Source organism: Neofelis nebulosa, chromosome 2 (assembly GCF_028018385.1).
Source record: "Neofelis nebulosa isolate mNeoNeb1 chromosome 2, mNeoNeb1.pri, whole genome shotgun sequence".
NCBI lineage: Eukaryota > Metazoa > Chordata > Mammalia > Carnivora > Felidae > Neofelis > Neofelis nebulosa.
In genome coordinates, this window is record NC_080783.1 from 62,272,352 (window position 1) to 62,287,097 (window position 14,746).

General features: G+C 37.3%; 1 protein-coding gene across 1 annotated transcript in view; it reads right to left on the minus strand.

Annotated features, from left to right (window-relative positions):
• Nucleotides 1-14,746, minus strand: part of GORASP2 (golgi reassembly stacking protein 2) — a 34,273-nt gene that overhangs the window by 7,768 nt on the left and 11,759 nt on the right. The window contains exons 2-7 of the mRNA XM_058714325.1: nucleotides 8,808-8,888; nucleotides 7,263-7,466; nucleotides 6,259-6,345; nucleotides 5,406-5,536; nucleotides 2,191-2,323; nucleotides 12-135 (exon numbers count right to left, since the gene is read on the minus strand). Coding sequence (XP_058570308.1) covers nucleotides 12-135; nucleotides 2,191-2,323; nucleotides 5,406-5,536; nucleotides 6,259-6,345; nucleotides 7,263-7,466; nucleotides 8,808-8,888 — 760 coding nt within the window. The remainder of the gene's footprint in view (nucleotides 1-11; nucleotides 136-2,190; nucleotides 2,324-5,405; nucleotides 5,537-6,258; nucleotides 6,346-7,262; nucleotides 7,467-8,807; nucleotides 8,889-14,746) is intronic.

The following is a 14,746-nucleotide window of genomic DNA, read 5'->3' on the forward strand; positions in this document are numbered from 1 at the left end:
TTTCTGCTCACCTGTACTGAGAACATTACTGACAGCTGGTGGAGTTGAGCTAATAGAAAGTCCAGACAGTCCCTGTTCAATTTCTGTAGTTCCTGGTGGTGACAAAGATGGAGGATTAACTGAGGACAGCTGGACCTGCCAAAAAAAAAAAGAAAGAAAAACCACTCAGGTTTATTTCAAAGAAAATATATACACTGTCTCTCACGGGTCCTACATATACCGCTTTTTTTGTTTGTTTTGGTTTTTATTTAAATTCCAGTTAATATACAGTGTAATATTAAATTTCAGGTGTACAATATAGTCAATTTAACACTTCCATACAACATCTGGTGCTCATCACAAGTGCACGCCTTAAACCCCATCACCTACTTAACCCATCCTCCCACCCTTCTCCCCTCTGGTTACTGTCAGTTCTCTGTAGTTAAGAGTCTGTTTCTTGGTTTGCCTTTTTCCCTTTGCTCATTTGTTTTGTTTCTAACAGGTACCTTTTTTGATCATACTAGCTGTCAACGTTTTCACCTGGCACTTCTGCCTTCAGACACTCCTTCCTATTTTGTTACATGTCAAGGACCACGTGCTATAAACATCTTCCCATCCAGTCACTTCCAGTCTCTTGACACGTGGCATCTCCCTCATTACACACACTGTTCTAGCTACTCCCACCCTAGGAGGAGATTCTACTTTTTCCTCCTTCACAGATGCCCAAAACTCATTTTACTCCACCTTGAAAACACTGCTTTTCTCTTCTCTGAGTTCTCAGCCAGTTGTAACTTTCATCGTTCCCCGATGAAGTCAGCTCAAAGTCTTAATGCGGAATGGAGTCCTTAAAAGTTTCTCAAGATGTCTAACCCTTCAGTCCACCTCATCTTTTCTCATCAATGAATGAATGTGGCAGCCAGACCCCCACCTTCTGGGGTGGGGGAGGGATAAGTCTATATGGAGTCTATGGATGGGTGGATGGGTGGTTTCATCTCTGGATACTCCAACTTCCGCCAGCTCCAGTGCCCTCTAGTCCATTTCCCTAGCTGCCATTTCAGCCTCTGGTCTTCCAGACTGCCCACAGAGGCTTATCTGGGGCAGAAACCACAGATGAGGAGCAGCAGATTAACATGTAACTACATGGGCTCTGGCTGTCAGCCAATGGCAGGGGTGGGGAGTGAGGAAAGGTTACACTTCCCTGTAGCATTTTTTCTACTTTCTTTAGAACTGATGCTAGTGGTGGCAGCCCTTTCTTTCTTTATAGCTGTAGCATTTTCCTTCTGGATGTTTGGTTTTTATTTAGTCATGCAGACAAGAGTTAACTGTCCTTGGAGGCTTTCACAGAAAGCATGCTAAAAGCCTGTAAGCCTGGGGCGCCTAGGTGACTCAGCTGGTTAAGAGTCCAAGTCTTGTGGTTCCGGTCATGACTGGGGTCTGTAGTGACAGTGTGGAGACTGCTTGGGATTCTCTCTCTCTCTCTGCCCCTTCCCCACTCTCGCACTCACACTCTCAAAATAGATAAATAAACATTAAAAAAATAAATAAAAAATAAAAGCCTGTTAAGCCTGTACAAATACCTTATCCTTAAAAAGTCTTACTTTGATCTTGTAAGCATCCCCACACAGCATCTTGCTTTGTTTCTAGTTCAGTTTCTTGAAAGATCAAGCACCAGCTATCATTATCACCTTACCACCATTTGCCCTCCATCCTGTGACTTGATCTCTGCCCTCTGCTAGTCTCTGAAAGTGTCCTAGCCCAGGACATGTGTTTGTCACTCCTTCTCTAACCTGACTTCTCTTAATTTTTCTTGATGCTTTGTCCTCCCTTTGGATTTCTGTCTTCCCTTTGGACTTCCTCTGTTGGATCCCTGTTCTTTCCTGGATCCCCTTTCTGCCCACCCATTTAAATATTAGGAATGTTCAAGATTCTAACCTCAGTCCTCTGATCCACCAGGCCCAATCCCTCAATAATTTTTATCGCTGCTCTCTCTGCTGATGATTCCCAAATCTGTATGTCTAGTCTTGTCCTCGTTCCTGAAATCCAGATCCACAGGCTATCTATCTGGATATCCTACAGGAATTTCAAATTCAACATGGCCAACACTTAACTCCTCTCTTACCCTGTCTCCATTACTGCTACTACCACACACACTGACATTTGACTCGTTTTAGCGAAAACTTTATACATCATCAGGTAGTAAAATTATCTCACCTCTGTAAATCCATCTTTAAGAGGAGTAATAGGTGTACCAGTCATCTGTCCAGGAAGAGAAATTTTCTTCCCTTCTTCAAATGGGCGTGTTGGTATTCGATGCAAATAACCATATCCAATGCCACATCCTAGGCTGTGAAAATATTTTTATTTCTTAAAGTTATTGTTATCAATCACAGCTTGCATTTCACTGAGGTTTGGAAATACAAAACCAAATTCCCATTCTTTTAAGTGTCATCCTATCAGAGGCCTCTTCTGACCACCCTTTAAAAAACAGCACCCCCCTTCACCAGACACTACCCTTACAGCTCCTTTATTTTTCTTCAAGCATTTATCCTCATCTGACACACTGCACATTTATTTATCTGCTGTCTCCCCCAATAAAATGTTAAGGTCCTTAAGAGCAGAGACCTCGTTTTGTTTACTGCCATAACAGTTCCTGACACATGGCAGACACTCAATAATTATTTGCTGAATGAATGACATACGGCCCTTTCCACCAAAGAGCTCCAAGTACTTCTGCCCGATGATGTCATTTACACAGTCCCTAGTTCTATTTCAGAGCCTGACACAAATCAATCCAAGTTAATCCAGAGTCCTAATTTATCCTCTCATTGCCACCAGAGGCATCTTTCTAGTAAGACATGATCACACTGCTTTTCAGTCTGCTGGCCTCCCAATATTCCTTTTCTCTTCTTCCCTTTGCAGAATTTCTTCTCCGCATTGTTGGCAGTGCTGGTGGAACTGTCAATCAGGGAGCCTAGTCCAACCCAAGGAGTGGCTCATAACCAAAGCCAGGCCAATCCACCTTTCTTTTGCCCATGGCTGCAAATCTTGGGAGTGACAGAAAACAAAAACAGCTTCATCTCTTCAGTAGAATACTAATGAAAACTGCCAATTAGTCCTTCTTCTCTAAATCCCTAGCAGTGCTGAATTCTGTCCTTCCCACATCTGATTCTTTAAGCTATTTCTTTGATTATCTGAGCAACTCCACAGCAATAAACCCATGTCTACTTAGGACAAGGACAGTTAGTTTCTACTGTTTGGAACCAACAAACCCCCACTGGTACAGTATTTCTCAGTCCCACTACCCAAGGTATATCCAAATTCCTGACTGTGGGATTTAAGGCCCTTCACAATCAGATTCCAACTTAGGTTTCCATCATAATTACTTTTATTTCCTAAACTACTCGATACTTTCTGAGAAGCCCATGCACAGATGTCTCTGCCTCTCCCCTGCCAATGCATCTTTTGTTTCTGTGGATTTGAGCCCCCAACAAAAGTCGGGAGAGCAAGCAGTGGCCAACTTCGGCTCTTCCTAAGCCAAATCTGACTTTGCAATGATGCTTCATATTACAAAATTACCTCTTCCTTTGCTTACTTTTCATCCCTTCTACCATCAAATCTGTAATTATCACTAAACTAGATCTCAGATTTAGAGGAAGAAAGTAAGATTAAATAATTTAGACTGACTGATCATAGCCTATCAGACATAGGTGCATTTTAAAACAAGGTGATTAATCAAAATAAGTGGTTGCAGAGAAAGCACTGAGGCCACAGTGAGCCCCTCTGCAAACTTACGGATAGCCCGAGACTGAAACTAAGAGAAATATGCCGGAACAAATGAAATTTGGTCAGTCTCTGAGGAAGGAATGAAACCCACAGGTACATATCTGCCAGATGAGGGCAAACTAAAAATGGTCTATATGCACCTGTCTAAAGCAATGGTTGATCAATGATACTAAACCACGTCACAAAGAAAAATGTCTTCCACAGAAAAGGAATAGTTGCCAGAGTCTAGAAAAGAAGGCTCCAAGAATGAGAATGTAGCAGTATTTAGTCTGCAGAATTAAACATTAAAGAATTAGTGATGTTCTTTGCTATTGGACTCCACCATGATTCCATGCTTACCGAGTACTCTTGTGATGCTAATCCGACCTGAGTATTCTAACTGGAGAAGAGACGCTTTTCTATTATAAACTAAAAGCCATTCTAATAAATACATCAGCTTCTCTACAAATTTAGTTTATATGAGGCAGTCCCTCTGAAATGAGTCAGTTTTGAATGCCTGGAGAAGATCATATTTCTGTGTGTTTACAAACCTGGACAAAAGATAATTTGATCAAGAATTGTCCCAGAAAGGCCAGATTCTTAAGGTGATACCTCTATCTATTTTCTCAAATTGCAAAAAGCTAGCATCCTGGTTGCAATATCTAGTCAGCTACAGAATCTCAGGTAGTGTGGGGAATGATTATGAACAAATAGGGGCTTTCTCTGCCTGTGTCAACTAGGTCATCCCCTTACCAGCAATTACTGGAACTTTTATTAAATATGTGTGAAAGTTTCCAAACCCTAGGCTTTCCTATAATTATGGCTTATGCTCAAAAATTCCTCAATTAAACAAGGCTTTCAAGATAATGAAAAACTTGTACAATTTAAACAACAGCTGAAAGACCTACAGAGGCAAATTTAAGTCCACATGTTTTGCTTTGGCTTTTTGAAATTAGGAAATTGACTTGATGAACAGTCCCGAGAAACTGATTTTCTAGTTTGCTTCTCTGCATGGCTTGATCCTCTTTCTAAATTGCTTTTTATAGTTGCTGCAATTTTGTCTAACTTTTGGCTAGTTTGTCCACTTCTGAAAGCCAACAGTTTTCCACAAAATGCTAAGGAATTTCCCCAGCAGCTAGACAAAGTTACAATTGTATTGTCCCATTGCTGGGGAAGGGAACCGGGAAAATAAAACTGAAAACTGTTTTATTAAAATACAAAACAAAACAAGGCTGTTCACTCTTAGATCAGTAAGGAAAAGGACACTACCTAAATATGTTCTTTAAAAAAATGGATTACTGAGGGGCGCCTGGGTGGCTCAATCCGTTAAGCATCTGACTTCGGCTCAGGTCATGATCTCGCGGTTTGTGAGTTCAAGCCCCGCGTTGGGCTTTGTGCCGACAGCTCAGAGCCTGGAGCCTGCTTCCGATTCTGTGTCTCCCTCTCTCTCTGCCCCTCCCCTGCTCATGCTCTGTCTCTCTCTGTCTCAAAAATAAATAAAACATTAAAAAAAAAAATGGATTACTGAATTCGATATTCCAGGTCAGCTCTTTCCTTTTCTCAAGAAAAGTCTTATAATAAACCAGTAAGTTGTTTAAAAATAAAAGCAATCATGTTTACTGTAAGTTTATGCAATCATTATTTAGTCTAAAAGGTGATCTTACCTGCCTTCTCCACCCCATGCGGAATTTGGTGTAATAATCACTTCTCGACAGTTATCAGTGTCTGTATTATACACATAAAGTTTCAATGGTTTTGCTTCATGTGTTTCAATAAGGCTGAACAGATCTTCAGACTGCAAAAGCATCACAGGAAAGAAACATTTTTAGATTACTGAACTTTAGAACAGTGGGTCAAACCTGGTTAATACCGGAATCACCTGGAAAACCTTTTTAAAAAGTACAGACTGTGGGCCCTGCCCTGCCGCTAGACATAAAATTCACTCCTTAAAACCAACATTCCAAACAAGGTTTCAGATATTTTACCTAGCTCCTATGTGCAAGGTCTTATGTCCAGTTCTCTAAGACCTAGTCAGCAAGTTTAGCAAAACTCTTCTACACCCAAATTCTACATATTCTGCTTTTACTCTTCATTAGTAAGACCTGGTTACCTGGGCATCATATTTTTCCTCTCACTTTTTTTAGCAATATATACTTCCACTAGCTAACAGACAAGGAAAAGGATCTAATGCAGCTGAGCCAACTTTGATCCCTTAAAAAGAGGAAGAGAAAATGAAATCAATAACTAAAATGAACATTTGATTTAGTCTTGAAGTATGTAAGAGATTTCTGTATATCTCATACAAAATCTGTGCAACTGCCACACATATGTATTTTTCCTCACAGCTATACCTAGTAAGATACCTCCCAGATATTCTGTTTAACACCCTGTTGTGAAAGTTATCTTTATCAGCCAAGAACTAAATTTCAACTCTAAATGTGAAGTATGCAAATATACTTCTGAACTTAACATTAATGAGAATATACAACTTTCATTATTAACAAACACACTAATTACCTCATTCATGACTGTATCTGCTCCAATGATATAATCACTGTGAGGTCTAAGACCTGCCAGTGCTGCAGGAGAATTTGATTCTACTTCCTGGAATAGCACAAAAACACACCCCCAAATTAATGTACATAAAATAATCTTCCAAATTTTACAGTTTAGTCCTTAATTATAATGATTTAAAAACCCCTGTACTTCTGGGGCACCTGGGCAGCTCAGTCGGTTAAGTTTCTGACTTCGGGTCAGGTCACGATCTCATGGTCCGTGGGTTTGAGCCCTGTGTCAGGCTCTGTACTGACAGCTCAAAGCCTGGAGCCTGCTTTGGATTCTGTGTCTCCCTCTCTCTCTCTGTCCCTCCCCCTCTAGCACTTTCTCTCTTAAAAATAAACGTTAAAAAAAAAAATTTAAAAACCTCTGTACTTCTATCTTGTTAGACATGTCAGAAACTATAGAATTATACATATTTAAATCTCTCAAACATAAAATCACATAATATTTAATAAATATTTAAAATATTTATTATTTTAGCTGTTTGTAGCTATCTGCTTTAACAATTCTTCTAATGGATAAATCAATAGAAAAATAGTTCTTAGGCACCTATATTTGCTGCTCTTCCTTTTTTTTTTAAATTTATTTTGAGAGAGTTCATGTGTGTGAGCAGGGGAGGGGCAGAGAGAGAATCCCAAGCAGGCTCTGCACTGTCAGCATAAAGCCCAACGTGGGGCTCAATCTCACAAACTGTGAGATCATGACCTGAGCCAAAATCAAGAGTTGGATGCTCAACAGACTAAGCCACCCAGGCACCCTAAGTTTTACAAATTATTCCTAAGTTTAAAAAAATTATTAATCCATATTTTTAAAGCAATGAATTCCATTTTTCAGAAACTAAAAATAGCCTAATAATAATAATAATAATAGTAATAATACCTCTACAATCCAACCAAGCTGAAGACAGCACCTTTCTACAACATTTCTTAAATTTCAAGTAACAGCTCACACTTGATACCTACCAATACATGCCAAACGTTTTCATTTGCCCCATCAAAGCTGCAGAAACGAATGCTCACTCCCAACAAGCCCTGGCCACCCCACATGTTACTTGGTGTGACAGAGGTCTCTCGAAGCTCCAGTGTTTTACTACTGTAGATAAGCATTTTTACAGGTTTTTCAACATTTGCTTTCAGTAGATCCTTAAGAGTGTCATTGTCTTTATTCTGTGAACACATAGAAATATTTTTTCTTAATAAATAAAAAATGTTAACTATTTTAGCTTAAGCATCCTATGGCCCTACTGGAGTAGTATTAATAATCAATACCCAACAGGTAAAGCTTTCATTAACATTCAAATGCTCCTTGAAGTGAAAGAATGTCAAAAAATTAAGAACTCCTATGTTATCAACAACTTCTGACTTTTTTCTAATAGTTGACTACGGATTATGGATTTTGAAACCCAACATTATTTGAGGTGATCTAGAGCTTTAGTGATAAAAAACCAAAATACTCCGGGGTGCCTGGGTGGCTCAGTTGGTTAACTGTCCAACTTCGGCTCAGATCATGATCTTGCAGTTTGTGAGTTCGAGCCCCACATACAGCTTTGTGCTGACAGTTCAGAGCCTGGAGCCTGCTTTGGATTCTGTGGATTCTCTCTCTCAAAAATAAACATTAAAAAAAATTGTTTTTAGTAAGAAAAATAAAAGAAAACCCAAAAAACAAAATACTCCTTAAGAAGTCATATTACTAACAAAATTGGTATGACTTTGATTTTAAAATCTAGAACATTTGCTGAGGTTGTAGTTTAATTTTGGACAGCACTCCTAAACATATGCTTTATTAATTTATTAGGAACTGGCAGGAGAGAAAAATGGAAGAGCAGTATGTTAAATATTTCATTACATAAATGAAAAAAGGCCATTATGTAGGAGATGCTGATAATGAACAAAAAGTTGAAAGCCATTATGTAGGAGATGGCTGATAATGAACAAAAACTGCTATGAAAAAATAAACCAACCAAGTAGCCATAGTCGTAAGAATTTCTGTTGCTGAAATTATCTAATTTTTTTTTCCTTAAGACCTTACTACAGGGAAACTGAAAGCAACTTATAAAAGGTGGTTTTAATTCTGTACTTTTGGAACATAATTATCTGGTTCCAATAATATTATTTATATATCAAGGAATTCAGCTCCAAGAAAACTAAGTTATTTGAGAATGGGTCTTTACTAATCCACTTGTCAGTAACATACAAAAGTTTGACATTACTGAAAAAGCAAACTTTTTAATCCTAATTATTTCTTTCTGCTTAAAAAAAATAAATATTTAACATATAAAAGTCTCCAGTAATTTTATTCTCCTAAGATAGTCACTGAAGGGTGAGGTATATATAGTATTTTGTATTTGACATTTTCATGTTTACTAACGTAATTTTTACAAACTGGTATCATAACTCCATTTAATGTTTGTAACTAACGAATAAACATCCACCCCAGATAATCTGAAAAATTCCAATTTCAAAAGGTTACAAAATACTATAGTCAAAACTACAAAAAGCTGAACTTACTAATCTCGAACCATTAATGGAAACAATAAAATCAAAGAATGGCTCCAGTCCAGCTCTATGTCCTGGGGAATTTTCTTGTACCTGTAAAAACAAAAGTGCCAAAAAAGAAAAATGCAAAGCTTAATTAAAAATTATGAGCTAAATTTTAATACCTATCTCTTTTCAGTAAAATTAAGATAATTTCACTGATAAGAGGTAAAACACACTAGTTCTCTCATTTCTCTTCCTCTCTCCCAGCTAATGCCCTTGTAGTTCCCTATATTCTACCTATTCTTTAAGTTCATCCCACATAGGAGGTTCTTTCTCTATGGTCCTATTTCATTCTACCTTCTACTTTTGGGGGTTGGGGGCAACCTTCTCAGGTTGTAGCACAGGACATAGCAGACAGTTACTCATTACAACTGAGTGACAAATTCAAATTAATTTAGCAAGCACTTATTCCACGACTACTACTAGTAAGGCACCACTCAATTAACAAAACTAATATAGGAACATAGCTACTATGTCAAGATATTTATAATCTATTAAGGAACAGACAAGAGGAAGGAGAGACAGAGGACACACAGTCCTCTAATAACTACAGAGGTTAAGGGCTATAATGGAGGTACAGAGTTCTAAGGAGAAGAGTAATTCTGACTGAAGAAGCTTCACAGGAAAAAAAAAAAGACATCCGAATTGTGCTTTAAAATAAATGGTTTTGGGGGAGCCTGGGTGGCTCAGTTGGTTAAGCGACCAACGCTCAGGTCATGATCTCACAGCTCATGGGTTCAAGTCCCGAGTCAGGCTCTGTGCTGATAGCTCAGAGCCTGGAGCCTGCTTCGGGTTCTGTTTCTCCTTCTCTCTCTGACCCTTCCCTGCCTGTGCTCTCTCAAAAATAAAAAAACATTTAAAAACTTTTTTAAGAATATACCACTTATAAAAAAAATAGAGGGTTTTAAAGTTGAGATAGGTAAGGGGATAAAAAGGACATCTGAAAGTTGAAATGAGTAAATATCTAGGAGTCTGAAAAAATGGGGATCATAATATAGTATAGCTAGACAACAGAATGGTGTGGGACAGAAATATAGAATTATAGATTTTGAAAATCACAAAACTTCTAATCCAGGGGATCTTAAACTGAGGTCTGTGTGGATAGCTTCAGGGAGCACTGCAGCTCCTGAAATTATATGCAACATTTTGTAGAAATCAGCAGTTTTCCGGGTATAAAGATCCATGGCTTTCATTAGATTCTCAAAGGGTTTCTCCAAATAAAGTGCTAAACCCACAGATTTTGTGCAATTCTTTTATTTGCAGGTGAAGAAACCATCCTGTGACTTGCCTATGGTCCTATAGTTGGCTCGTGGCAGAGGTTAAACTCAAAAGTATTATCTTATAACATTAGTCCAGTAAGGAGACTGGAAAAAAAGAGTGGAGCCAGACTTATACAGGACTTTAAATGGAAGATTGAGATTACTTAGATTCTCAACAATTCAAATGGTTAGTTAGCATACCAAACTTGAAATGGACTAAAATTATTAAATATTCTAAATTTACAGTAATAAAAATATTAGTAGCTGGCAATAGTAATATAGCATGACAAAACAGCAAAAAGTTAATACAATCCACTTTGTATTTCCTCTAAAATATTTTCATAATGTTTTAAGGACTTTTTATTCAGAGTGATATTATTTTATACTGTCAAAACTATCCTTTGAAAACGAGGTTTGCATGGATATTTGCAGGCCGATTATCTGTAACACTCCCAACAGTTCTAACAGTCAATAGTCAATTCTGAAGTTATGCAAATAATAGATGCACTCATTCATCCACACACAAATCTGCAGTTATCTATACAGTAACAAATTTTACTGCTTTCAAAATGGAACCCAGGAAGGAACCCAGAATATGTTCCTCTAATACCAGACTTCTTGGATTAAGGAAATTTAATCTTTGATTAATGATACATTCATTACTTTTTGGACTGTTACTTTTTTTTTTTTTAATTTTTTTTTTTTTTTAACATTTATTTATTTTTGGGACAGAGAGAGACAGAGCATGAACAGGGGAGGGGCAGAGAGAGAGGGAGACACAGAATCGGAAGCAGGCTCCAGGCTCTGAGCCATCAGCCCAGAGCCCGACGCGGGGCTCGAACTCACGGACCGTGAGATCGTGACCTGAGCTGAAGTCGGATGCTTAACCGACTGAGCCACCCAGGCGCCCCAAATGTTACCTTTTAGGTAAAACCAAATTATACTATCACTGCTTCTGAAGAAGTAAAACTAGGTCTTCTTCATTTGTCACAATACAAAAGTTGTCCATTATAAAGATGACTCCATGTTTTAATTTACTAAAACTATTTAATCTTGCTTTCTGTAAATTCTCTTGCAAATTTGGGACTACATCATTTTTGTAAATTAAACAAGTTGATTAAATATCAAAGGGTTTTATTATTTACAAGTGTTAGCTCTAATGAAAATAATCAGCACAAACTCATTTAGCTTCTTTATACTCAGTTTTCTTAAATGAAGGATATTTTATATTCTACATGTTACCAAGCAAAATGTCTAGAACTCGAAGTGGCAGACAGATTTCTCTTCAAAAGGCAACTCTGAAAGGAAAACAGTGGCAGTCTGGAGTTATTATGAGAAGAAAAGGGAGGTCAAGTCACAGCTAGCTGGGAAAGAGTCATGATCTACTAGGTGTGAAATGCCTATTAGGTGCCTAGCAATTAGGTGTGAAATGCCTCAAGTGTGAAAAGAGGATAATTAGCATAGACTCCTGGAGACCCTTTGCTGTGGCGTTTCTCACTTAATAAGGTCCTCATCTAATCCTCTAATTCTCTGAATCTGAATGTTTCCAAATGACTTTTTTTTCTAGAAACCAACCAGTCCATTGATCAATTTCAGACTTCTCCACTGAGGCTGCCAAAAGTTTATCTTTCAGTTAAAAAGGGACAAAGATAGTACTTTTGTAATGTCATCACCAACTTAGAAAGTTGATCCCACACACTGATGCTTATCATGCCACCCTCCAAGTATAAAGTTTTACCACTATTTGAAATGGAGTTCCTAATAACATTAGAACTATTCTTTCCCATTACTCAAAAGAAATTCAATAGCCAAATTTGAATTCTAAAATAAGTACACTTAAATAACCCTTTCTCTATTTTTCTATTTGCATTTGCTACAAACATCAATCTCCTCTGTTTCTAATGTACCTTGAAATTAACTTCTTTCCTAAATTTATTTACATCATTAGTACCAGTACAATTCTGACAACTAGGTATCTAACAGGAAGCCAACAGAGGGCGCCCTAGAAAATGCTCTCTTTGACCCTAATATACTTAAAGACAATTTCCTACATTTCATAGCATGCAAAACAAGATCTACAACACAGCAAATTAAACATCCACACAGGTTAAGTTTCTCTGGCAATACTATCCACTGACAAGAATCTCTTAGGCACCCAATCTGTCAGGCATCAGATTACCACTTCAATACTTCCTGCCCCCTATAAGATCTCTCAATTATTGATTCACCTGCTTCCTTCAAACCACCTTAATTAAAAAAATGAATATATAAAACCCTGGATCCATCTATCCATCTATCTATCTGGTTCCATAGATCATTAGTATTTGTTATTGGGCCAAATATTACAGCAATTTAAGATGAATAGGTTAAATTGGAAAGTTTATAGTTAAGATTTTGCAAGATTTTGAAAAAATGCACAATGTAAAGATAATGGAGTTCTAGAATCAGACTGACTTGATTTTGAGGCATGCTCTTACCTTATTAGCTGCGTGAACTTGGGAAAGATTATTTACCTTTCTGGGCCTCAGTCTTTCCATCCACAAGTAAAAGATAACATCATCTACTGTGCATGAATACTGTAGAGATTGAATGAGTTTATGAAATGCCTAGCTAAGACTCTGATACATGATAGGAGTCCTACAAATCTTTTTTTAATGATGTGCCTGGCATGTCTGATGCCTAAACAAATCTTTCTTTTTAAGTTAATTAATGTAAAATTAGTTTATATGTATATATGCATGTACGTATGTATTATGTAATCTCACACCCAACCTGGAGCCTTAACTCAACCCCAAGATCAAGAGTCACATGCTCTTCCAACTGAGCCAGCCAGGCACCCCCGGGGGGAGAGGGGGGGTTTCTACAAATCTTAAAGTTACCTTCCTAACTCTGCAATCACCACCTGAGGGCAAATCTTTACAACTAATGAATTCCTGGACACTACATGATTGTTCTAATTATGCATTAATCGTCTTTCTCCTCTTTAAAAAAGGAAAGGGAAAGAATTTGCAATAAATTTGTAATAAAACAAAAAACAAAATAAAAAAATAAAACCACAGAGGTAGAGTCAAAGGTAAAATGATAGAGCCTTCAGAGGAATACAAAGGAGAATATCTTTGAGATTTTCAAATATGAAAGACTTCTTAAACTGGATACAAAAAACACTAATCATAAACTAAAAAAATTAATGAATTATACTAAAACTACAAACTTCTGCTCATCAAAAGACACATTTAAGACAATGGAAAGATTTATTATACATCCAACAAAGGAGCTATATTCAGAACAAATTTAGAATTACTGCAAATCATTAAGAAAGAGACAGTAAAACCACAATGAGATACAACTTCACATCCACAAGACTGGCTAAAATAAAAAAGATACTAACAAAGGTTTGAAACAAACCCTCATATATATTAGTGGTGGGAATATAAAATGGTGCAGTTGCTGTGGGAACAGTTTGGCAGATCCTCAAATGTTAAACAAAGAGTTACCATGTGACCCAGCAATTCCACTCCTAGATATATAAAAAAGAGAAATGAAAGCATGTCCACATAAAAACTTGTACACAAAATTCATAGCTGCATTATTCATAGCAGCCAGAAAGTGGAAACAACCCAATGTCCCATAACTGATGAATGAATAAACAAATGTGTTACACCCATAGAATGAAGTATTATCTGGCAATAAAAAGGAAGTATTCATGCTACAACATGAATGACCCTTGAAAACACTATGCTAAATCACAAAGACCACATATTGCATGATTCCATTTATATGAAATGTCCAAAACAGGCAAATCCACAGAAACAGAAAGTAGATTAGTGGTTGCCAGGGGCTGGGGGTAGGAGGAATGGGAAGTAGCTGCAATTGGGTATGGAGTTTCTTTCCGGGGGGAATAAAAAGGTTCTGGAATTAGATACTAGTGACGGTTGCACAACTCTGAATATACTAAAAAACCTGTGAACTGTATACTTTAAAAGGCCGAATTTAATGGCAGGTAAATTGTATCTCAATGAAGCTGCTAAAAAAAAATAATAACTTAATGGAGAAATGGGGAAAAGATTTTAGCAGACACTAAACAAAAAAGGGTACTGATGTGGCCAATAAATATGAAAATATGCTCAACTTCAATAGCTGCAAATTAAAACCACAATGTGATACCACCTGCCAGACTGGCGAAAATGAAAAAGATGGAAAATACTAAATGTTTGTGAGGATACAAAACAGCTGGAAACTTCAATTACTGCTGGTGGGAATGCAAATGAGCAAACTATTTGGCAATATCTGTTAATATTGAAATATTTGACCAAATATTGCACTGTTTAAGCATACCCAATAGAAATGGGTATACAGATGTTCTTCAAAAGACACACACAGTTGAATGTTCACAGCAGCACTATTTGTACTAGCCCCAGACTAAAAACTACATTAATTCCCATGAACAGCAGAACAGATAAATCAATCTTGATATAATCTCTCGATGGTATAAGGTAAATTAATAAAACAAAAACCCACAACAATACACAAGATGGGTATGTTTTACAAGTGGTATGTGAGCAAAAGAGGCCAGACACAAATGACTACATATGATTCCATTTATATAAAGCTAAGAACAGGTCAAATTAATCTATGCTGTTAGAAATCAGG